Raw genomic sequence first — 25,674 nt, 5'->3', positions numbered from 1 at the left:
GGGCTTACAGCAATGGCACCTCATTCACCTGCGGCCAGAGCTGCTGCCTCACAGGAGCTGTTCTTTGAAAAACACTTTCCCCTAAAAACACTTTCCCCTAAAGCCATCTTCTCACCTTTGTTCCTTGTTTATAGAAATCCACTGCTGCCCCACAGGGCTGGGTCAGTCCTTGCTTGTGTGTCAGGGGCCAGAAGCAGTTGGAAGTGGCAAAAGGCAACACATGAGAGTTGGTGCCAGCCCACAGCAGCCCCCTGAGCCTTAGGGTTGCTGCAGAGCAGCTGCCAGAGACTCCCTCGCAAGGACTTCTCCGCTGTCCCCAGCTGCACAACTTCCACCCCCAGCAGGGAAGGGCAGCGCTTGCAGGCCTGGAGGCGATGGGCCGTGTTGCCCTCCCGCACCCTGCTCTTCCCCAGCACAAAGCAGCACAGGCAACTCCAGCACCTTCCCAACTGCTCAGGGTCCTGCCCACAGGCAGGCTCCCCTCCTCTCCAGGTGAGACAGCACAGGATCTTTTTCCATTTCCTTACGCTGTTGGTTCCAGCAGGGCTCTTCTGCAGCGATGTCCTCTAACCCCCTGTTCCACGGTCTGATGGTAGAGCCAAGGTTGCTCAGCTGCACTCGGCCATGAGGGAAAGGCAAGAAAATACCCAGCACGAATGGCAGCTGGGTTTACCCAGGGCAGGCTGGAGAGTTTGTCCTGCCTTTGGCACCACACCTTGTGCTGGCAGCTCTGGGCAGCCCGGTGCTGTAGGAGCCAGGCAGGAGACACCAGCAAGCCTGCTCCAGACAGCACCATCCCTCAGTCCCTTTCCCCAACATGGAAACTCCTCTGGGAATGCAGCTCTGAAATGCCATCACAGCTGTGAAGCCAAAGCACTCAGGCCACAACCACGTTTGACTCAGCAGCTGCTGCACTACAAACGATGCCAAGTGCAGCAAGTGCAGCTCCTCTACTCTTCACCTGCTAATTTTAACGTGACTGCAGCAGTGAGGCACTGCAAAACCAAACTTCACTCTTGAGCTTGCAGGGAACAGCATGGGCCAGGCAGGGCAAGCACCCTGAAGCGATGACCTCAATGCCTGTGCCAGCCTTCTGCCTGAGGTCAGAGCCCCTGCCCCAGCAAGCAAGCTCCCCCGCTGACCATTTCAGGAGCACTGTGCTCCTGCCCTGCCAGGGAACCGGCCACCAGCAGCACCCCAGGCCCTGGCAGCAACAGCTTTGTCCCAAGTCCTGCGTCCCTGCTGCAGTCATACAAGACCATGAACCACCCTCCCGCGGGTCTCCCCCATCCTGACTTAGGAAGACTAAATTTAACAGCAAAGCCCATGGCCTTTTGCCAAAGTACTTCTCTAAATCAGTTTGTTCTTTAGTCTTGGGTTCAGGCAGGCAGCTGTCAGACAGCAGCTTATTTTTCTGATAACCTTATAGATATTTATGTATACGTATAGGCATCGATACTGGAGCAGTGCTGAACTTCTGAAGAGCTGCTATTCAAAGCTTTAAGTAACCCATGCAAATAAACTGGCTCAATTAACAGGGAAGTAACAGTACAGGGATATTTTCATTTCACATTTTTATTAGTAGACAGATGTGCAGAAAAGACAAAATATAACTACTGAAGGGTAAGACAACACAAAAATGCATCAGTTAATTCTTTCTGGTAAATTATACTGAAGAAAAAAAGGAAAACATCTGGGATTTCAGCTAAGAAAACTACTAAGAAATCTAGTGTACCCTGCTGGTTTCAGAATGGTTGAAAACTGCATTTGAAGGGGCTTGTACTTGCAAATGTAAACGCTAATATTGGCTGAGACAGGAGAAAAAGGTTAAGAAAAAACCAGAATACACAGATCAGGTAAACATTTTTCCGCAATCTCTTAAATAGTTTCAAAAAAAACCCTCATACTTCAGTTTGTATCTCAAAAAAAAGGAAACCAGCAAGTCAACAAGCAATGACACTGCACGGGACAATGGGGAAGAGAAATTAGTCTGGTTAATGTAGGAGCTCTCAAAATAGGTTGCTTTTTGTCTTTAAAAAAGGGTAACAGAAGAGTCATGATAATGCATCTTACAACACCAAGCTTGAAAATACAAGTCACTGGAGAGTATACAGTGAAGACGGTCAAAAGTACAAGGGAAATCCTGAAAGATGCAGTATCCTCATTTCAAACCAAGTCATCAGCACAGCCAGCGTTGCCATACTCTGCTCCTTCACCCCCCAGCAGCCCCCCGAAAGCCGGAGGTCGGTGTCCCTGACCCGGTGCAGCCCCAAGACCAGTCCTGCAGCCAGGAGGCCCAGGGGCTCATTTGCCAACACTGGCGCTGCCCTCGCAGGGCTGGAGTGAGGCTGGGGGTGCCCCACACCATCTCTAGATGCCGGGGAGCCGCGCTGCCGGCTCCAAAAAGCACCAGGGGCTGAGTCAGTCCTTGCTGGAAGGACGAGCTGAAGCAGCCCACCTGGGACCGTTCGGGAGGGGTCCAGCTGCCTCCCCAGGTAACATGCAAGACAGGGAGCACTGGGGGACAAGGTATCACCACCTGGGCTGCCTTTACTCCGCAGGGGGCAGAGGGATGCCCCGCCAGCACACCCTGGGGCAGAGCAGCAGGGACTGTCCCTGCTGCAGCAAGTCCCAGCCAAGCCACAGTTTGAAAACACATCTGCCTTGCTCACTTCAAACAGAGCCTTCCTCCCCTCCCCAAGGGCTGCCTTCCCCTCCTCTCCCTCCAGGCACCACGTTTTGAGCTTGCTCACTCTCATCCCGCTCCTCACCCTGGGACACGGCCACCGAGCTGATGGCAGAACAAAGTTTACTCCCGCCAAAGCACCCCTCGAGGGACCGCAGCTGGTGACACACCATTGAAAACCCTGAGATATAGGAAGGGGAGGCATAGACAAATGCCCGAGCCCACAGCTCTTATCAGGGTAACTGCCTCTGCACCCGTGGGAACGGAGGGTCTCGCCCAAGCCGGGCCAGCACCCCAGATCTGCTCCTGGAGGTGCCAGGGCTCAGCGCAGGAGGGCAGGGCCGGCTGCTGATCAAGGGATCACGCGAAAGGTGAGTTCAGGCCACTGGACCACAGCCGAACAAGAAGAGCACACTGCAACAGAGCAAGGGTGCTGAGGGACCGAGGAAGAGGGTTCTGCAGAGACGAGCATGCAGGATCCCCCCCTGCCCACACGGGAGGGCCCTAAGCTCTGCCGAGAGCTCCCAAAAACATGCAGAAGGCCAAGCTCAGTGCAGCGGCTGAAGCATGCTGCTAAATAGCCTGTCAAACCCCATCCCTGGCCTTCTCTTCCAGCCTGAAAGCGCTGTGTACCCCTCTCCTGCGGGGCTGCCCACGCTCACCCATGCCCCAGCCAGCCAGGGGCACATGCATCCCCTCTGCCCCGTGCCCCAGCCACCGCGGGCACAGGGACAGCCTGGCCACCCCAGGCAGGCACCAAAGGGAGCTTTGACTTCTGCCGACCCCGCAGGGCTGCAGCAGAGCTGCATTTACCAACACGTGACCTACGTAAGCAACGGAAAGAAGGCTCAGGCCAGCAGTGGATTTGGGCTGCGGGAAGCAAGGGCTGCTAGCAAGCGTGGGGCGGGAGGCTATCGGTCTCTCCCACTGCCAAAAAGAAGTTCAGGATGAACGCTGGCCTGCTGGGCAGCGGGATGCACATCTGTTCTCCTCCCGCCGGAGAGGGGCAGCTGGCAGCAGATCTCAGCAGCATGGCTAAACTGAACTTTTTCAACCCCAACCTAGTCTGAAAAAAAAAAAAAAAATAAATAGCAACCCAGGGCTCAGTTGTACAGACGTGAAGTGTTAAGTGTTTATTTTAGGGTTCATATCACAAGCCTTTTTCAGAGACAAAGCTGACTATGCCCTCTGGGGCTCCAGGGGCCAGCTATTTCCTAACTTGAGCAGGCTGAAAAGGAATACTGTACCTTTCAGTGACATCCCATCAAGCTCAACACACAGTAGCTTTACACTCTCCGCCCCACACCTTATAAAGGAAAAGCCACCACCACAAGGCTAAACGAATGTACACACGCTATTATTGTAAATGGAGCAGCTAAACCTTGGCAATTTGCTTTGTGTGGATTTTTTTTTTCCTTCCCAGTAAATGCAGCACTTGAGCTCCCGAAAACCCAGCTTCCAATGGGTTTGTTCCAGCTTTAAATACATTAAACATCTCAATGCAAGACTGTATTTAATTCAAGAATCTAAACGCGAGCAAACCTGTTTCGCTGTGAGCGTTTCGTAGAAGTGAAAAGGGGAGTTTCTTTTTTAAAAAGAAATCATAATACAGTGATGAAAGGGTTAAGAATGCAAGAATTCAGACATTCTGTGGAGGGTCTCTAAGAGGTCCATAAAAAAGGAGCAAACAGATCCATACAACAGGAGACAGCAGGAGACAAAGTTTTTTTTGATCCCCCCCCCACACTTTTTTGCTGGACTGCTGCTAGGTTACCGCTGCTCCCTTCTGGCCTGAGTCGGCAGGGCAGTACAGGGGCATAGAGGGAGCAGGTCACGACTCCTCGTTGCCAGAATCATCGTCATCGTAACAGTCGGCATCCTCCTCCTCCTCATCTTCGTCATCAATGTCGTCATCGTACAAGTCGTCGTAAAGCAAATCTGAACTGTTGTCATTGGAAGGCACTTTAGTTTTGATGCAGTACTCTGCCAGTGTAGTGGGGACCTTCACGCCATCCTTCTCTGCCTCGGCTTTGGTAGCCAAAACCTGTTTCCTGCGGGGATGAGGACACAGCAACGTGAGCAGGGCCGTGTGCCAGCGGCAGCGTGGCTCAACTCCCCACCTCCCGGCCAGCCCCAGCCCCAGCCCGGCCCTGCCGGCAGCTCAGAGTCAGGAGAGCTGGTGTCACTGAAGCACCACGAGAAACAGATGTAGCTCCTGCAGCCCCGGGCTTGGGAGCACTCCAAGGGTGTTTGCAGCACGCACGCTCTCAGCAACACATGAAATCAGTTATTCTACGGGGCTCCACATTAGAGACCTGCCAGAGCTCAGAGCAAATTTCATTACGTTTGCCACAGAAGAAATGGTCAGGGATTTCTCAAGATGACTTATTGACTCCACCACTGATGACTCTACCCCGGCACGCTCAAAACTGCGATTCCCACGAGCGTTTAGCAGCTCTGAGCTCCCACTGGAAGGTAAGAGCAGTCGGAGCACGATGCTGCACCCCAAGACAGAGCCGTAACCCCGGCGCTGCCTGGGGCTGGCAGGAGACAAGTGTTTCCCATCACCCCAGGACAGGCTCTGGCTGCCGCCTCCGGGCTGTGAACTGTTGCTGGCCCGCGCTGCCCCTCAGCAGGCAGAGGAGCAGATGGCAGCCTGTCCCTTCACCCCCACCTCCCTGCTCGTCAGTCTGCCGTACTCTGTTTATGGAGCACATCCAGCTCCGCTGAAGCCAAGGGAGCCGGAGAGGACTAAGATAACCTCCCAGCAAGGCTCTTTGCACAGACTGACTGCCCCGCGTAGCTCCAAGCAGGGGTATATCCTGCATGCCCAGCTAGCAGAGTCAATGCAGATGTGGTCTTTCACCAGCCAAGCGTGACAGCGGTCCCGCTGCAGTACGGGTTGCCCATCCGCTGCTCTACAGCAACCCCGGCTCAAGTTTACATCATCTCCCTGCAGCACCTGATGAACCATGAACTTCTGAGCAAAGGACAGTCAAGACTGAACAGTGCTTCCAGCTAATCAAACCCAGCTTTGCAAACGCTTGCCAAATCCTACTGATATTCCTTCAAATTGGAGGGACAAGATTATGATTCATGAGCGCATTAAGCACAGAATTAGTAGGATGCAGTCAGTTTGAATCACATCCCAAGCAATGCCGGCAGTGCTCAAAGGCAAGCCGGGACTTTGACCGGGATTTACAAGCAGCCAATAGGTTTTGCAGAGCATCATGCCAGATTATGCCGAAAAAAGAACAATTTAAAGACAGATCAGCCCAGTCCTCCTGCTCCAGAAATTTGCACTGCTTCTGTGTGCTGAAAAACCTCAAGGGACCAGAAGCGTGGACTTGGAATAAAATGGTAAAATTCATTTCCAAAGAAGCAACCACAGCGAGAAGCTGGTTTCAGCAAATTCTGCAAGCAGCCTGTTTTATAGGATTCAAAGCATCACACATGGCAAAACTTACCTTATGATTTCAGCGTACTCCTTGTCTTTTCCTTTACTGTCCCTCCATTTCCTGAACATGACCGACGCATCCACATTGGCAGGAGAGAATGTGTTGGGCTCATTAAGCAAAGAGATTACACTCAGTAAGATAGTCCTGAAAAAGGTAACCACAAGAGCAGAGTCAGAGCTAACACATTCACAGATTCTGGATGCTGACGACTTCTTCACATGATGCATCAGAAACTTGTTTAAAGTCAAAGCTTAAGCTAAGGATAGTTAAGGATAATAGTTGAAGTGAGAGCAGATATTTATGAACGTCAGTCCCTGGCCATCAGCCTAGGGAAGGAGACACAATACAAACCTCAAGGACCTAATCTGACTCCAGATTATCACATCTGTGCACGTGCTTGTGAAGGGGTGGCAGCTAAAGCTCAGATCAGCCCTGAATTCAGCTTGTCCGCACCGCCCATGGATGGCGCGGGGCTGGAAACCTTGCTTGGTGAACCTATTGCTGGTGATGTTTGGCATCCCAGCAGGAAGCCAGGCTCTCCACCTGCTCCCTGCATAGGGAGGACAACCCAAGACTGTGAGATGAGGCTGCACTGCCTTCCCTGCCCCACTGGCTGTTAGGAGGTTAAGGCTGTGGCCAGGTCTCTCCTCTCCTCACTCCACGTACAGCTAAGGCTGCTCTAACAGTACACGAGCACGGCAAGGGGAAGACAGCACAGATGTTTTTCAATACCCAGGCAAGCCGCCAAGGGCCCAGCAGGGTTCAGCTGCTGGTACCCAGCAAGGCCAGCACGAGCCAGTCACATAACCCCCGGCAGACAGAGATTCTAGCAGCAGCAGCACAGAGCTGCTAGCTGCCCTGCTGGCATTTACCAGGGGCAAACACCACCTCCCTCGCCCAGACCCTTCTCCTGCATTTCTTAAAACCCTCTGCACTTCAGAGATTCAGCCCTTCGCTCCTCACACAGTGGCACAACCAGCACAAAACTCAACACCGAGTCACATCAGGCAGCTCTACACCCCCAGCCGCCTGGCTGTAGCTACCACCGCAATAGCTTCACGTGTCCGGGGTGGTCCTGCTGGCAACAGCTTTCGATTTAAATGGAAGGGAAGAACAAGAGACAAGGAGTAAGTCTTGAAATACAGCAGTATATAGCAAACTGCTTTGCAGAACTTGATTAAAGGAGACTACAGCCCCAGCTGTACTTGCACTGATTTAGGGGCACATTCAGAGCAGCGCATGCTGAGCACATCTACCAGATCATATATCTGGGACACAATTCCAGGAAATGCTTGGTCATTTGGATGCCGAGTGTCTTGAAAGGTTTTGAAACTAAACACTTGCGTCTGGCCAGACTGTTGAGCACAGCTATCAGGAGAGTCTTATACAATTTATTTTCCAAATAAATCAGTAGGAAAAGAGAACAGCAGCTCTGGAAAAAACTATCTGATCAGACTGGAATGATGGGCAGAAGAGACTGTCTTCTACTTCACCTCAAGAATTCATTTAAAAGTCTTTGATTCTCAGCAAACAGGCTGTAAAGCCAGCATGTCAGCTCCAGCATCATTGCAGCAGCTTCACTGTAGAGCAAGCAAAGTCTAGGGAAGGCCAAGGACAGGAATTCACGTCTGGATTTAGCATCTGCTCTACCACACTTCCATCGACAAAGTGAGGAGAAGCCGATTTCCACTGCAGTGCCCCAGACTCCAAAGTCACTGCAGAGCTCCTTAAATACACCAAGGCAACTGTCTATGAGAGGTGAGGCTCTCCGCACTCTCCATTCCCGACCCGCGCGTTAGAGCAGCTCCATCACTGCTATCACCTTAAGGGCTGGACAGTCCGCTCTGACTCAAACCCTGCTACCACGGGTAAACAAGGCGAACGAGGTACAGTAACAGAAAGGGATCCCAGTAGGCTTCTGACAGGACCAAAACCACAAAAAAAGTTCAAGCACACGGGACTAAAAACATCCTCAGCATCAGAGACGAACTGCACCAGACTCGATACAGACTGACCCTCTGCAATATTGTCAGGGATCTGCTTCTCAGGCGAGGTGGTTCTAGCACGTTGTTTCATGCAAGTTGATTGCATGAAGAGTGGGGATTTCAAGCCTGCCTTCTGCTTTCTTACACCCCCCCCCCCCCACCCCATTCTGGGGAACAGGGAGCTGTTTTAAGTGTTTACAGCACTGTTGTCTTCAGAGAGAGTCCCTCTACATTCCTTTACCAGCAGGGGAGAGCAGCCAGGAGAGGCTCAAGGAAACAGACCTGTTAAGTGCCTTTTTCTCTCCATGTATCAACAGAAGGCTCAGAAACAGATGAATTTCATCCAAAACAGACATTATGTAGACAGCCCGGGGCTCCCAACCAGCACATCCTGTTATATACCTTGTTGAAAAGGGCGTATTTTTTTTTTGTTCCAGCTGCTATCCATATTGTAGCCTCTCCGAGCCGCCTTCAGAGGTAAGTATAGATTTGTCGTAGCCCATTTTTGCTCTCCAGTATAAAGTTTTGGCTCAGGTTGTACTGACAGTCACGTTAGTGCATTAAGCTGGTTGCAGAAACTATCCAGATCTTAGGCAGCCAAAAAAAGCCAACAAAAATGGGCATCCTCGGGAAACAAAGCAATAGCGAGACAGGGCATCACCATCTACAGATGTACCAGTATCTCAAATATTGTGCTCAGTTCTGGCCTGTGCATCTCAAAGGACAGAGGGGAGATAAGGGAGATACAGAGAAGGGCAACTAAAATGATCGAGGAGCCTGAACTCTAAGCCTTGCCACCATTTCCTCAGCTTTATGGGACTCGGGACATGAGAACAGCCACACAGGAGACATGCCACACAGATCACAGCTGCGTTCCTTCACACCTTGCTGGATGTTTGCCATATTTACTTATGCCTGCCTCATCCAGCTCCGAGTGATGGGAAGTCCACATTGACTGTGTTTAAAACAAATTAATGAGCATGCTTGACACCGTTAGAGGTGGAAGCACGGGTGCTCTCAAAAGTTGAAAAGTGACACTCCCCCCCTCCAGACACTTCAGCCACAGTCATCTGTAGTAAACAGTCAATACTCAGCAGGATTTACAAAATTCAGCCGCTGAAGAGAAGCCCTAGGTTATGCATCCAGCTCGTTACAAGCACGCTCCCCTCCCACACCTTCAGCCCTGCTGCCTCCTGTCTGACACTCCGGAGCCTTGCAAAGCCAGATGGGACCCCAGCAGGATGCATTTCTATCGGCACTTCGCCCAACGGGTGATGCTGGTAGCAGGCTAGCAGTTAAGGACAAGTTTTATTTCCGTTTGCCGATACAGCTGAGGAGTTTTCCCCACAAATGTCACCCTTAAGCCCAACGCGTTCCAAGAGAGTAAGCACCAAAAACTGCACCATGGTAAGGGAGAGCAGAAATCAGAGAACTAGAACCATGAGAAGTTTCAGGTCAATCTTTAGGGTTGTGTATAATGAAATACTCAAAATGTGCATGTGATACAAGTAATTAATGACCAAAGCTGTTTCCTAAGTATGAGTTGAGGCTTGTCACCTAGTCCTAACCATATCAGATTATGAAAAAACAGTTTAATAGCCATGTGAGCAGAGGGACAGATGAACGTAACTTAGCAATATATAGCTTTTTTTCTTTTTTTTAAAAATCTGAATTAGAACTTTACAAGAGGTGGTTCATACTCACTTGTACTCGGTACAGATGGATAGATAATGTTTACCTCAAGCTCAGAAGGTCAGAGTCCCGACCCTTCATGACATTTACACAGCTAAGACACCCCGTTTCTCTTGAGCCTTTTTAACCTTGAAGTAGCACGCTCCAGGGGGAACATCAGTTGTTATAATTTGCTGACTGCTACAATTCCTAGTCTCCTGCCACATTAGCTCTAGTTCAGCACTTTGCAGAGTGTGTGTTACAATCCTATTCCAAGGGTCAAGAATCCAATAAATCCCCCTTGCTAGATCTTTGTTTTGACAAAGGCTCTTTTCAAATTAATTTCATGGAGCCAAGTTAGATGAAAGCTGAGTCAAACTATCAGACAACCCTCTTCAAATCACTGCACTCCCTCAGGTGTGCTGAGGTCCCTAGCTGGGTTTATCAAGATTTCAAGTTGGGGAACCAACATCTAATAAATCAGTCTGAAAGCACGCATAACTCCCATATGATATGCTAAAAATCTAGAGGCAATTATTTTAACTTTAATCTGATTCACTATCCAAATAAGAAGTTAGAACGGGAAGTACCTTACTTTAAGGTTTTTCCACTACGTCACTCGCTACTCCAGCTGCACAGGTCAGTGAGCTGCTACTTGATAAGAGTTTTATCAGTTCTTTATTGGCAGTGCCTTGTGAGGAGAACGCAATTCAGCTGTTGTTTCAAAAAAATGGACAGGTTAGCCTTGAATGCCTCTGGTACTTAGCGATCCTTCCTTTTTTTGGCAGGAAGAAAACTACCTGGCTAACTGCTCAAGATACCACGCTGCAGGACAGGAGACAGAGACAAATACTGGAAGGCAAACAGTAGGTAGGATTATGCCTACCTGAATGGGCCTGAATACTCAAAAATATTCTTTTCCACTAGTGGTATCTTGAAGGAGTTTGAAAAACTCAAGTGTAGGGTAACATGGATTGGGAAATGCTAGAACATTTGAGATAATTTGCTTTAAGAGCATGAAACCTTGTGAACAGGACAGACATCTCCACATTGTTAGCCCAGCATCAGGACACACAGCACGCCAGGATCTTTAGACAGGTTGGTAAGTCTGGTTCCCACCCGATTCAAGCCCTAATACCCCCAAAGTCTTAAACTCCCTTCCAAATCTCTCCCAACACAGGCCTTAGTCTTGAGGTTTTTGAGGTCACTGGTGCGCATCATGGATTCACACTGTTACCTGACATTTTGGGTAGGGTTCCACCTCTCGGATGGCAGCTCTCCACTTTGTGGGTCATCTACAGGTGGGTGAAGAATTGAAATACATACATCTCCATTCTGCAAGACAGAAACAAAAACTGAGAATAGAAGTAGAGGTCTGACAGCTCAACTCCACCACTCTGGCTATGTTCTGAGCACTTTAACCTTGTTGATACAAACACCTCAAGTCCCAGTAAAAATATGCAAGAACTGGAAACTGTTCTCAATTCTTCCTGGGTCTACTGTATGTAGATGTTCAGAAGTTTCCCTTGCTAAACAGAGTTAGTCTGCAAATTGGTACAAAACAGTCTCAAGTCAAGAGGTTTAAAGAATGTAGCAAAGCAAGCAAAAATAGTAATAAAGTCACATAAAATTAAATTGGTCTCCAGATAGCAAGTACTGTCACAGCGACAGAAGTGAGTTTAGTCACAGGAGATCCAAAGTAGGGTTAAAAAAATTTTTTGTTCCCAGTGGTAGCTGAGTTAACTATGGGAATTTTGGAATTGAAGGGTGTAGCACTCTCTACCAGCCCAGGTATCAACACAATGCTTCTCCCAGGACACAAGGAGGTTGAACAGATGGTGCGGGGCAGGTTTACACCACTCCCCTAGGACACAGCTGTTTGAAATACCAGGTGAAAAAGCAGGAGATACTCTCTGAAGGTTTCACTGAAAATCCCTTCCAGCATGCAAGAGGAAGAATATTTTGGCAGCATATGGAAGCCATACAGCCACGTAATCCTCAATCTGTGTTTTACTCACCAGTGTTACAGCCTGAATATAGATTTAAAGCTCCATAATGCCTACCATTTATAAACACTTTAAGAAGCCTGTAAAACCAATTCTCCACCAGCAATAGCACTTTGACATGATTACTTTGTAGGAGTGCTGTAGCAGTATTCACCACAGCTGATATTCTCCGCTGAAGTTGACTCCAGGGACTCATGGGATCCCAATGCCTTTCTGCAGGATGGGGTGAAGGTGCAGACGGGGCCCAAGGCCAGCCAGCAGATATTGGCCTCTCCAGGCCCTGCTGGCTTGCTGCCTCTTGCAGCTGGGATGACTTACAAGTTCCTGGAGGCAGCCCCACACCTTCAGGTGGCACAGCCTCAGCTGGCGGGCAGCACTCACGCTGTCCCTGGTCACCCTGATCCAAGGTTCAGGCTGATGATAGGAACGAGAGAGAAGCTGGGGATCAGTTCTGTTTGAGACTGCAGGCTGGCAGCTCCCCACGCACCTGGTCTCAGCTACGTCCTGAGGACCCTCCAACACCGCTCGACATACAGGAGCCAGAGCACAAAGCAGCACCACTCACAGCCTTTGAACCCGAGCCAGTGATCACAGCTACAGATAGCAGCTCACCTGAAGGGCCTCGCAAATATTTCGCCTTGATTAACAACGACATTTGTTTTATAGCCAAACGAGATCCTACTTCAACGTTGGAGGCTTGTGATGAGTATCCAGATTTCAGCGGCTCACAACCCTGCCAGGTATGCTAATCTAGCAAATGCTCGTCATTTTGAAGCAGGTTTTTTGTCAAGAACACAAGTACGCACAGCAACGTAGCACCTGGAGCTGCGGAATACCCAAGCATGCACTTATGTTGCTGGAACAGTTTGCCATAACAAGGCAGTTTCCTTTTTAGGACTCCAACAGGCTTGTGCAATCTAGAAATATTTTTTAATATCATTTTAAGGTGAAGTTAACCTTACTAATGTTATGTTATGTTCACAGCCTATTCTGGTTTTGTTAATAATTCCCATGAGTTTACCCAGTTTTTCCTTTAACCATCTCCTGGGAGAATGCAGTTCTGGTGGCCAGGAGAAAGCATCACAGCACTTGGGTGAAGTTCCTCGAGCAATCGGGTCAGCAGCAGATATTTGGCAATATGAAAATATAGAGGGAAGGAAGAACGTGAGAAGTTTCCCCTCTTGCAACAATAAATGTTACACGTTTGGAAGTCCAAGCAGGGCAGCATTACAGAGTCTGGAAGGTAAAGGTGTCATGGGGCCTGGTGAGATCAGCACGACGTTTTAGGGATCACTGTAGTCAAGGGGAGAGCCTCTCCCTACATATGTTTTTGAAAGATATAAACAAGGAGGATGCAGTATTCATCTGCCAATGGGAAATAGCCTATACTTCTATTAGGACTGAGAACTGTTATGTCATAAAAATAAAAACCAAGTGAATGCAGTTTTACCAAAATCCAACTAGATGACCCAAGTAAACTGGAGATGGGGAAAACACACAAGTTACTCAAGTCTTGTTGTTCAGAACTGGAACGTCATCCCCAACCTCTCCATCTGGTCCCACCAGCAGATTCTGTAAACTGCTACTTTCTTTCATCTTCCTTACACTGAAAGATTTTTTTTTTCCCCTCCTCCTGACAAACGCTCAAACCTCAAGCCCTTTGCTGATTTATTCTTAGTTTCATTTGGAGTTATCCCAGTGCCTCATCTTCATTGCTTAAATGTTGTTTCCAAAACAGCCTGCAAGCTGCTTCAGATTCCCTCAGCTCCAAGAAACACTGCTACGAACACAAAGTACAAAGCTGAGAGCTGGAGTATTTGAAGAGTAACCCCAAAATACACCCATCAAGTTTTGGGTTAGTTTCTCCTCCTACCCTCAGTTGTTTCTAGAGCCAATTTTTCATCTTTCCCACCAGGACTGGGAGAGGTCCTTTCCAAAACTCGTTTTGTACATATCATTTTGGTTACCATTTCCCACTCACCTCCTGCATGAGAATTTCTGGATTCAGAATCAACATCTACAATATGGGTCTGCAATAATCTGCAGGTCTCAAAGTTGTCTTTATTTATAGATCAAACACCCATGCAACTGAAATAGAGCCTTAAAGGAAACACTGTCCTTGGCGACATGCAAGATTCTGTGCCAAGTCCAAAACTCAAGTCAGAAGACTGTCAGATGACTGATTTCAGGATGTCCCTGGGCTTAAGGCAATCCTCCTGAGCATCCAGTAATTAAAGCTGATTACTATCCTGTTTTGCACTGAAGTTTGGAGAGGCATTTGGCCATTTATTACTAAGCCATCAGTGTGGGTTTTCACCATGACTTTTGAAGCACACTCATTCCAGGCTGGACATTTAAGAGCAACAACTTGTTAGAAAAGGGCCTTCCAAGCCCAAGGCATCAACTGAAGCCATCATTTGTTCACAGCAAGGAAGAGAACTGACATTTCTGTTTTGAAGTGGGCCCAAAGGAAGCCTGCAGAACCTCTCACAGGAAGACCTGTGATAACATGACAGAGCTGCACCAAGAGGAACATTTTGAAAGGCCTTTAGCTCCTCAAACTATTCAACCAGTAGTCCTAGCAGGCTGACACTTGTCTAGGATAGCCAAAAGTTTAGCAAGGATTTGACTGGCCTCCACTAAAAGTCAAGTTTTGAGCCAAACCAGGCCTTCAGCTTTCAAATAAAGCTCTATGAAATTTGGTAATTTTGAACTGATTGCTTCTATATAAAATCATTCCCCTTCTGGGCCTGCTATGTAGTTGTACCATGATCCAACCACGGACTTGACAGCCCACAGCATCACCCTCTGAATGTGACCCATACACACGCTGAACTAAGGGCTACTTCAAATTGGCTAGCAGACATTCAGTCCAGAGGTACCTGTTCCCTCTGGTCCCAGGGTGACCGGGCTGTACATGACTCCTCCTGAAGCTGGACTCCAGCCCAGCTCTGGTTCCTTCTGCAGTCGGAGCACCCCAAGTCCAAACCCCTTCATTTGTAGGCTGACTGCTGCAGAAGACTTTTCCATTATTTCTTGTCTCAGCACACAATTTTGTAGGATATACTCAAAGTATACTTGAAATTTGTACAAACAATGACTAGTTGCGTAAGTATTACAACAGGGTAAGACCCCACACATCAGCCTTGATCCAAGAATCCCCTAAAATTGCCGAGGATCATGGCATGGCACTTCAGCTAGGGCTGCCTGCTGCACTTGCAGGTATAAGAACGGCTCCATCCCTGCCTACAAGAACAGCATTTCCTACAATGTTTAGGTTTAACTGTTCAACCATGAAGCTGACATTTAACACCAACAGCTAGCCACTTTAGTTATGGTTAGAGACATGTAGTACCTTCAATACTTCCAGAAGTTTAAGGAAGTAGAAAGCCTTCTCACATGCTTGAGAAAAAGATTATCTAAAAAGCACCTTACCTCATAAATGTTGGGGTGCCACATTTTGGTCAGGAATCTGAAGGTAGGTGGTGAATATGGATAGTCAATAGGAAATTTAATGTGAGCCTGGAAAAAAGCAAAATATTTTAGTTATGAAACAGAATAAAAAAAAAGAGCTCAACAAGCAACCAGCAACAGTGAAAACTTGGAAAAAAACCACTTCAGTTAAGGGCATTAAATTGTTCACTTTACATACCAGTGCCATGTGGCCCCCACAGTATAACTCCACACAATTTCTTATGAGCAAAACACTAACTGAACAAGAAAAATCTAAACACCAGGACTGACCTGAGCTGGTAATGTTCAGAAAACAAGCCAAAAGGCATCTACCATGTCCTAATTGTAGAAGCATTGTCCAACAACTGTTGTTAAACAGGGTAAAACAGATTTGAAAAGCTGGAACTCAAGATACTACCGCTGTCTTTCTGGGTTCAGAAGCAGGCTAAAAGTGTTTGCTAAGGTGAAGAGACCTGTTTTACATTTGACAGTGCAAATATTTTAAATTACTCTTTCTGTGCAGAAAAAAAAATTCGTTATATACTCGCTCTACTGAGATCCAAAGTTTTTTTGCCTTTCTTGTGCGAGAGTTAAGCTGGTCTATCTACCTGTGTTTCTAATACTACATTTCTTGCCACCACAAGTATTTCCCAAGTCTGAATACCATCTGTGTCTGTTTAATAAATCAGTGCAACTTGATGAACCAAGTATTAATGGGCGATGACAGCAAACATTACCTTCAGTGCCTCTGAGGTCAGCAGCCAGCTGTGGGGCAGGACTCTCAGAGCTGAGTCAGTCGTGGGGCGACTGCAGAGATCCCAGCACTGGATATTAACTTCTCTGTGCTGTCCTGCCATTCACAGCAGTCAGAAAAGCCAGCCAGTAGGAAAGAGGGCTGAATCTGGACTGATTAAGTGCCAAAAACGCTTCCCTCTGAAAGGGGGCTCGCACACTGCTTGCTGTGCTGTGGAGCACAAACCCTTCCCTTAGCATTGCTCAACCCACCGAGAAAGTCCCACCGCCAGTCTAGCGTGGGATCTCCAGAGAAGCATCTCCCAGCCCCTGCACCACAGCCGGGCTCACGTGGGACTGAGAATGCAAGAAGAGATCCCAAAAGCAAGTTGCACATGGCGAGAGCAGAATCCCACGTCACCTCCTTCCACTTCAGCATCTAACCGTGCCCCTCGGACACAGGGTGATGACTTTGTTCAACAGGACAGACTATGGGAAGTGTTATTCCCAGAAACAGAAGCAGGCAACCAAACAAATCGGATTACTGAGTGATTAAGTACCTGGCTACAGTTTTACTTATAGAGCGGCATATGCCTTTGCCTTGCGACCCAAATTTTATGGGGCCAGAGTGCCCGGTAGCCGAGAAAATAAGGTTTTCTGTTCACCTTTATGAAACAAATTCAGCAGCTCATGTGGCTTTAGGTTCTGCACGTGCCCGCTCATGCTACCGACTGCATGTGGGTATGTTACAGCAGCACCGAGTCCTCACCCTGCAGTCACTTGCCACAGCACACTCACAACCAAAAGATTTATGATCCACTTAAACAATCCTAGCCCACGGTTTAAGGTCAGTTACACGAATGGCATTGCTCCAAAAAGAGCAAGCGAATGCCTCTTTGTCACCACACCATCGCAGAAGAGAGCGGCTGCTGCAGCAAGGACGTGCATGGCTCTACAGCATGCCATCCTGCACTGAGAGCAGAGCAAAGATCTACCCAGGGCAGAGCAGATTCACTTCAGCTCAAGTGCTTGCATCACGTAGCTGCAGACTCCTCTGGACCACTGGGGTTTTCCCAAGAAAGCCCATTCCTGTGCTTACGTGCAGTTTTGTGAGATCTAAGACAAAACAGCCCAAGGACTGAGATTAAAAATGCAAGAGACAACAAAACTAGCTACAGGATTTCTTGGCAGAACCTATAGGTCTTCTACACAGGTACAGTTTCTAGGCAACCAAAAAAAGCATACTGCTAATAGTATACCAGTATTACCATGTTTATATCCCACATATAGACAGGTCAAGGAGCTGAGGAAGCAGGTCTCATTCCTCTCAGTAAAAACCCTCTGCTCTCAAATTGTCTAATCCTGAGGGTTTCATCTCAAGAAGACCACTGCAAAGGCTGAGCCTGGAGCACCAGTTATGGTCTCTGTATGTGATGCAGACTCATGCAGAAGCTGTAGGATTCTGGAAGACTTTTCAAACTTTAAATCCTGTTTCGCAGCCACAAGTCTTTAATAGAAAAGGGCTATCTGCCTGCCTGCAATAACAATCGTTACAGAATTAAATGAAGCTGGTGTTTTGCCATATGAAGGATGCTTCTTGAGCTCTGGCACCAGAAAATGCAACTAGAAAGAAATTAGAGAAACCTTTTCTTCTCATGTGGAAGCAGGTGAGACCCAAGCTCGTCTGTAACCAGTTGCATGTTTAAAGAAATCAGAGTCACATTACTTGTTGATAAGCCATTTCTAAATAGCCTGTAAATGTTTAGCACATTGAGATGCTGTACTGGAGCAGAAAGCAAGTGAAGCCCCTCTACAAACCTGATTTCAGAGCCAAAAGCCACCAAACTAGGAAACCCCGCATTACAGGCAGGGATTTTTTCCAAACAAAAAAAATAAACCATCACTTTCAGGTCCCTATGTTGAGATCATTCAGAATTTGAAAAGTGAAACTAAATGCTTTTCCAGGTTATTACAAACAGGTCCCAGAGAATTACTCTGCAGCTCTTCTGTAAGAGAAATCATGGGGAATTATGTAAACCCACTCTGCTCTCACTGAATCATATTTGAGTTTCTGAGTGGGTTAAGCAAGCCAAGAATTTCCAAGACAAGCTGCAAGACTGCTTGCGAAGATGCAGCAACAGCCATGATTACAGGTCAGTTTTTTCACTAAAAGCCCAATTCTAAACATGTTAAGAGATAAAAAGACTGAATTAGGCAATAAATTTATTTTTTAAATATAGCAGTAGCTCACAGAAAGGTTTTTCCCCTACAATTTCATTGATGTAAGGCAAATCAGCTATCGGAGCTTACCTCTGGTAAGTTCAGCCAGGCACTGCTAGGTGCTAGAGAGTGGCAGAGTTTTAGGGCAGCTTGTTAGCTCAGTTACAGCCAGACAAGCTAATTTCGCAGGACTAAAAATGCAGCTCAGTCCCCCATCTACAAGTACCTAACTGTTACTGCATTTACCATGTGTTTGACTCCTCTAGCTGAGCTTAAACTGAACAGAAATAATCCTATTTCAGTGTCCTGATTTTAGCCACCTGCTCACTGTGGCTCTTTGACACCACTGAACATACTCAACAGCCAAGAAGGTGGAGACCACAGTCATCAACCCATTCCCCCCTTCCCCAATTTATAACTAGTCATACTTATAGTCCCTAGAAAAAGAATAAACCCCTCTGATATTACATTGAATCAGAGCCTGGCAGAAGATTCAGCCCTTTATAGGCATTAACAGCTACTGCACAAGAACTTCAACCTCTAAGTTACACCGCGACACATTTCAAGAATATTGCTACCAGTGTGGTCAATTTGTTTCCTGTTTTACTGCCTTGCGTCCTGGCATCCTCATTAGTGACTGCACTTCAGCTTTGTGGCTTTTCTTGTATTTGGATAAGGCAAAGCCATAGCAAAATCTATGTATGCCAGAAAAATAAAGTCTTACTAGATACCATGCTATTTGACTGAAAATACAAATATTTCTACCAACCGCTGAATTAAGTCCTGATTCAGTCACTATGAGTAACTACTACAGTGACTTTGTTTCTGGAGCTCTTGCCATGCACTTGAGTCGACACTTACATACTAATATAATCTCCCTCTCAGTGGGGAGCACTAACGCAGGCAGGACTCCCTCCTAGCTTCAGCTGTCTAGAAATTCAGTATTCATTCCAGCCTAGCTGTATATGACACTTCCATAGTCTGACACTGATTTCTTCTACTCCTCTCAAGCTGACAAAACCCGAGATCCCCGATTTTTAGGCAGCAAGGATAGGAATGGTGAATCCATCCTACCTGCCCGCTGCAGAGAGGCAACGGGGAAAAGAGCACACATTTCCTGGAAAGTCACCAGCATCACAACTGACCTGTTTTGGGGAAATGAGGAGCACCAGCAGCTTTTACAGTGGCCAACAAAAACTGCAACTGCTTGGTGTTTCTGGAAGTGCCAGTTAAAGATAACTTATTTTAAAACATCACAAGCTTAATGCAAGCCCCATGAAAACACAGCATCAGTGAAACTGAGCATCCTTCGCAAACTGTATTTAAGACCAGATACAAAGGAAGCATTTGAGTTTTTAAACTATTTTGTGCTTTTTTTGTAATTATCTGCTACAGCCAGCCCACAGACAAGCTTCTGCTGACTCCATGTGCGGGTACCACCAAGGTCTCCTACAGATCACCCACCCTGCCCCGGTAAGAATTACAGCACTTGCAGAGAGCACAAGGCCTCCTCATTTTTCGTTGTGACAGGCGTAACCAGGCTCCTCGCTGTGCACATCATCACCTCCCATAGCTGCAGGCCTAACGAATGCCTCCTGCCAGCGTGCTGCTAACTACACCGTACATTTAACATATATGAACAGGATCTACAGACCACTACCGGGTTAAGTGTTAATATCTAATCCCACAAAATGCCCTTTACTGCTTCTAGCGCAGCAAGCATTTATACAATTCATCTAATGGATTCTCCCCTTCCACATTAAGCCTGGATTAGTGCACGCAGTATTAAATCCTATGTGCCGGAAAACACGTTCAGTAGAGGTCAGCAGTAAGTACTAGCAGCCTGCTTCTCACATCAATAAGGTTTAAAGCACCTTGATATCGTCCAGCTTCAGAGCCTGTAAAGCAGCATTAAAGCTAGCCACGTTGCATTGGCAACTATTTGACAAGGTAAAAATGAATGTAGGACCAACATTGCTATTTCAGCTCCAGATATTATAACTTAGGACATAAGTAATTTCTTGTTGCAGAACTGGGCACTAGGCTGATAATTTAGTCCCAGTTCTGGCCTAATTTCCCAGCAGCATCATCTCAATGCTTATTAACATTCATTGTGCTTTTAGAGAACTAGGACCACATCTCTGATCCAAGGTAGAAGACGAGTGACCAGATGAATTAAATCGTGTGAGTCCCAAAAACTCCCCTGCTGCTACAATGGCCATATGAACACCAAGAGCAGCAAACCCCTCACATTCTGTATTACCTGCACTGTTTCATAAGGAATTTTAATCACAAAGACCTGAATGTGAAGCGTGAACTAGATCTCATAAAAAGGACATGAAGCTTCTAAACAAGAAAGAAAATAGAGCCACCAGTCAGTAGGCCAAAGATGAGTCAAGAAGTGAGGTTAACTTACAAAATCAGAGACTGGTTTGACAGGCAGGAGCCCATTCTTGTTTCACACTAAATCATATCTTGTACACACTTCCTAATTTAGTTTAGGCATTACCAAAAGGTGTCATTTCCAATGGAAGACTCCTCTGATATAAACTAGGTTTCCTTTTACCAAAACTTCTTTCAATAGTAAATTGTTATTAAATATTTCTGTCCCTGTAGCTATGTTCATAAAGCTGGGACTGTTTAAGTCACCCAAGCTGGACCAAAGCAGAAAGCCTGCGATATGATGGTCAAAGTTACAATTACACCTTTAAAGAAAGGGCTTTGACCCACATACTAGTCTTTTGCTCCTTAGATCTGAAATAGGGACTAACAGTAGACGTGAAACCAGGACTGAGCTGAAGGATAAGGGAGGGATTCACTACAGCCCTGTTAAGCTGGTTTGCATCCAAGCTCCTGCAATCTTGTACATTCACATTCCTGTTGCCTGGGCCATCTCTCAAGGGATCCGAGTAAATAAAACTGCTCTGAACAATGACGTTAGAACAAGCAGTGCCTAGAAACCAAACCATTTTCTTCTAACATTACTCAAAAGAAACAAAAGGAATTTTTTTTAAATATTGTCTCCCTCTGATAACCTAGAAGTTCAGTCTGGAGGTTCTAGCCTTCATGACAGTAACTGCTCTTGGCAGCTGCTACTCATCTTGAGACTGGGTTAGCCTGCACAAGTGTTTGGGATCTCAAGCAGTTCAGCAGTTAGAGAAGATCTTTCTTTCTTGCAGTGGGTTTTAGTGCAGAGACAGTCCATGGTATTGCCCGGCTAATTGTGCCATTCAGTCTGAACCATGCAACAACCATTTGGCTAGAAACACTCACTCTCAGTGCTCTTGAGCCAGGGAACATCCAGCTTCAGCTAAGGCAGCTGTTAATGCTTTCAGGTGGAGAGCTTGCTGGGGACAGAAAGCTGGGGACAGGCTGGAAGCCAAATGAGAAGTTTCCCTTGGCCAGGGGCCACCTGCACACTCCTGAAGCTGCTCCCCTCCCCGGCTGCACAACCGAGCACAACCCCACCAGCACGGGGCCAGGTGCCCATCTCCAGCTGTGCACAGGTCAGTCCTGCAGTGCCCGTGGCTCGACAGAGAGGTTTTTCCTACCTCAGGTCTACATCCCAGGCTGATAATGGCAAAGCAAGAGCATTTCCAGACAGGGCTAGACTTCTGAACTCCTTAGTATAAACCCCTAAGACACAGCTGTGTTACTTTGACAATTTTTTCCCCAAAACTGCAGGTCAGAGCTCTGCAAAGAAGCAGATTACAGGAGCACTCACCTACATTAGGCTAACAACTGCCAGGTTCACTTCCATTACTTTTATTATCCGTTTGACTTTACACAGTGCTACAGAAAACATCACTGCAACAGCTGCAGGAGATGTAGCATCCAGCAAGAGATATTGAATTGGAAACATTGACATCCTGAGCCATCCAAGTATTTCTTCTATAACCTGTCCATTTGCACTCAGGTACTGCACTTGTCTGCCATCTCATCAGAAAAGGCATCTACACCAAACAGACCTAACACCAAACAGAACCACTTGGTCCTCTTCAGTATGGCAAGCTGCCGACCCAACAGCTTTGCTGAGCTTTGACCCCAGGAGCCGAGCCCTAAAGCAATTTCAGAGTCCCACACGAGAAAGCCAACATCATACTGAGGTTTCTGTATTTTCCCAGGAATTCCCATGCTGAAATATTACTCGATTCTGCCCCCAATTCAACTTTCACTCCAGAATTAGGCCTGATTTTAAAAGGAAAAAAAAACATTAAGATTGAATATATGAGAGAGTGTGACAGGCCAGATATGAGGAGACTTCTGCCACCACTAAGGCCTCATGTTGAGATTGTGCTCTTGGGTCTGATGCTTTCGGTTGCCCGCAGACTGTACATGAGTTGTACTGCTTGAAATCAGGCTCACTGTGTGTGTGTTATGCAGAGAGGCCAGTCTGTGTGACTATTTTCCAGGCAGAAACAGATGACTCAGTTCTTATTTATATCTGTACAAACACACTGACTTCCCCATTTGGGCAAAATAGGAAGAATAACTCCAAATGTGTGAAGCTTAAATCTCCCTATAGTGTTTAATACTTGCTGAAGGAGCCAAAGATACTTGGTGATACTGCACCTAAAGTTTACTCCAAATCATACATCTCCTCTTAGGTCTCTGCTTTAGAGGAGAAGCTGGCACTTGAAATAGTCCAACTGCAGGTATAGCTGAGGATGCTCGTACCTGAACCAGTACCAGCTCTAATGCTAGTGCAGCTGTTCTAGAAACAGTTTGTGGCCACTTCAGAAGAGGCAATTTTCCAACTCTTTCTATTTGCAAAAATAATACAGTTTTGCTGGAGCAGTGGTAGGAATATTTGAGGCTGCTTATTCAAAGTATCATGCTATATTACTGGCATCTCTGGCAGCATGCTCTGAAGTCCTCCAGTTAAGTGTATACAGGGTTGATACTCTGGGCACCTGCCTCCATTTGCCAGGCTTCGGGGTCCAGAAGATTGTCTCTTTCATTAAGAACTACATTAGCCTATGACATCTTCAGCGTCCTGTTCAATCTCTTGTTTTGAACTTTCATTTCCTGGGTGAGTAATTTACTTTCTTGAAGCAGATTTACATACAGGCATATCTATGGAATGGTTGAGCATAAGAAAGTATGATATACTTCAGACTTATCCTGGTCTTTTCTATAGTTTAGTTTGCTTGAATTCAAGTGATCATAACCAAAGCATATCCCCGTTTCACAGCATTTTGCATCAAGCTTGACAGATTTTCTGTGAACTCACCTATTCCTTCCCCTGTTTGCACACTCACCAAAACACAGCAGATTGCTTTATTGTTCGGTGAAGCAAGCCATACCGTTTGCAACTGCTGAGTGAAAAGATGTTCAAGCCAGCTCGACACACAAACACCCTTTCCTTCAGCCTGTTTTAACTATTTTTAGACAATTCTTTAAACAAGCACCATTCATGAGTCAGTGAATGACTAATTGCCTTGATTCTCTTCATATGCAAGCCGGGCTGGATGCAAGAGGAAAGCTCTCCTCAAGGGACAGCCAGTCACGTGTTCTGCTAAAAACACCGGGCAGGTCTTGATGCAGTCACCTCTTTCATAAGCAGCAAGGGGAAAGGAGTATTTATAGCATTGTAAGTGTAAACCATAGCACTGTGCTGCAGTGTTACACAACTTCACCCTTCTCAGCGTGGCAGGCAGCAGTTCTTCTAACAAGACTTCTCAAGCTGGCATACCAGCCTTTATTTAAAAAAGTGATATAGGTTTCTAGAAACTGAATGGCAGCACCTAGGAATTGCAGTTGAAATCTTAATCTACGCTGGCGCCACACAGAAGCCAAATAAGCAGTTATGCAGCCCTGCTACTTATTTTTCAGCCACTGCGTCACTGATCGTGAAGGCTTCTGTTTGGAGCTGGTCACAGGCAGTAGATCTAGGCAGACGCAGGTAACACTTACTCAGCAGTAGTAAGCAAGTCTGCTGGGCTGTACCACTTGCAACCAAAGAGCTAAATACAGCAGCACCATCTCCTAGTGTGGAGATACAATCGGCATCGTCTTAGTCTGGATTTATAATCCTATACTGATACAACTATATCATGCATAGCCCCAGTGTGCAAGTGTCTGTAACCCTGTATGAGCCAGGTCCGATACACCTGTGCAAGCTGCCTCCCCGCCCAGCGTCCTCCAGTTCACTGCAGGAACCAGCATTCTGTCAGAAGGTACTCGCTAGTGAGAAGCCTACGTTTGAGACACAAAAGCGTATTTTCACATTAGTGCTTAATGATGCACCTGTCAGCTCCATTATCACAGGCTGCTTCAAACAGATCAAGTTTAAAGTTTAAGCTAAAATAAGTGCATTAGCTGATACTTGCCCATCCTTGCTCCTAAGGTTATTGTTTCTACGGTAACAGGGTTTGGGTGTTTGCTACTGAGGAGCCCAATTCAAGAGGCATTCAGCATTCTGTCATTCTCTACCTCTCTTCACCCCTGCCTTGTGCTTTAGATGATTTGGAGCTCACAGCATTACAATCGGTGTAGCTTTACTCATGAGCAGCAATGGACTCGGTTGCCAGTAAACTGCACTGCAAGGGATGAGAATTAAATAAAGATGAATCCTAGCTCAGGACTCAGATTTAGTTTTTCAAAACAAGACAACCCCCGCCCCCCGAATTCCACAATATTATTGAAGTGCTAAAGTCTCAATTTGAGCTTTGACCTACTAAGGAAAGGGAGCCCAGTTCAAATGACATGTTTAATTCATTTAATGACTTCAAAACACAGACACGCACCTTAAGTCAAAAATCAGAGGCCTGCAGAGTATTGAGCTGCTACTTCTCACACTACAAAGTACTCTTGCCTGGGCAGGGGGTAAAAGCCACAGCTGCCAGCCCAAATCTGCCACAGTACCAGCTCCTGCAAATATATGTGTAGCAGCTGCATTACACCAGGCAGAAGACTAGCTCTTACACTAAATGTCTGCTTAAAAGAAAAGGCAGATCAGACAGCAGGGCTGCTATAGTCACAAGGACAAGACATTCAACTGCTTTGGCCTTCAGTGGCTCCAAAGTACTACTGTTGTTTGAACCACACCTCGAGTTGCCTTGTGTTAGGTACCATATAGACCTCACGCTCCCAACGCGGCCCTAAGGTAACAGCTGCTGAAGAACATGTCCCTTCACATATAGCCCTCATCTCCTGCAGATCACCGCCCTGCTATAACAACCATGCTCCATTTAAAAAGCTAGTTACACATGGCTAGACAAGAACCACCTACAAAATGGTTGTTCTTGATCATCATTAATACACGGATGCTTAAAAAGACATCTTTCTGGCCAGATGGATATACAAGAGAAAGTACCATACTGAAGTGAAAGCTAGCATTGATATTTCTACCTATGTTCCAACTAGCTGCCATGTCAATGACTAATATGTCATCTAGATAAAGCCAGAATCCTCAGTTTGCTGAAATATCTCCTGAAAGAGCCAGCAAAAGGGTGCAAAGC

The 25,674-nt window shown here is 46.7% G+C and overlaps 1 protein-coding gene across 2 annotated transcripts in view; it reads right to left on the bottom strand.

Annotated features, from left to right (window-relative positions):
* Positions 1 to 1,557: 1,557 nt before the first annotated feature.
* Positions 1,558 to 25,674, bottom strand: part of LOC142074823 (ubiquitin-conjugating enzyme E2 R2) — a 53,473-nt gene continuing 29,356 nt past the window's right edge. Inside the window, exons 2-5 of one of the 2 annotated variants that reach the window (XM_075135703.1) lie at positions 15,242 to 15,328; positions 11,038 to 11,135; positions 6,154 to 6,288; positions 1,558 to 4,737 (exon numbers count right to left, since the gene is read on the bottom strand). In XM_075135703.1, coding sequence (XP_074991804.1) covers positions 4,518 to 4,737; positions 6,154 to 6,288; positions 11,038 to 11,135; positions 15,242 to 15,328 — 540 coding nt within the window. In that variant the 3' untranslated portion in view covers positions 1,558 to 4,517. The remainder of the gene's footprint in view (positions 4,738 to 6,153; positions 6,289 to 11,037; positions 11,136 to 15,241; positions 15,329 to 25,674) is intronic. The other variant, XM_075135704.1, reaches the window with a different exon arrangement.

The sequence above is a fragment of the Calonectris borealis genome, chromosome W, assembly GCF_964195595.1.
Source record: "Calonectris borealis chromosome W, bCalBor7.hap1.2, whole genome shotgun sequence".
NCBI classification, from domain to species: Eukaryota; Metazoa; Chordata; class Aves; order Procellariiformes; family Procellariidae; genus Calonectris; species Calonectris borealis.
This window is presented reverse-complemented; position numbering and strand designations above follow the sequence as displayed.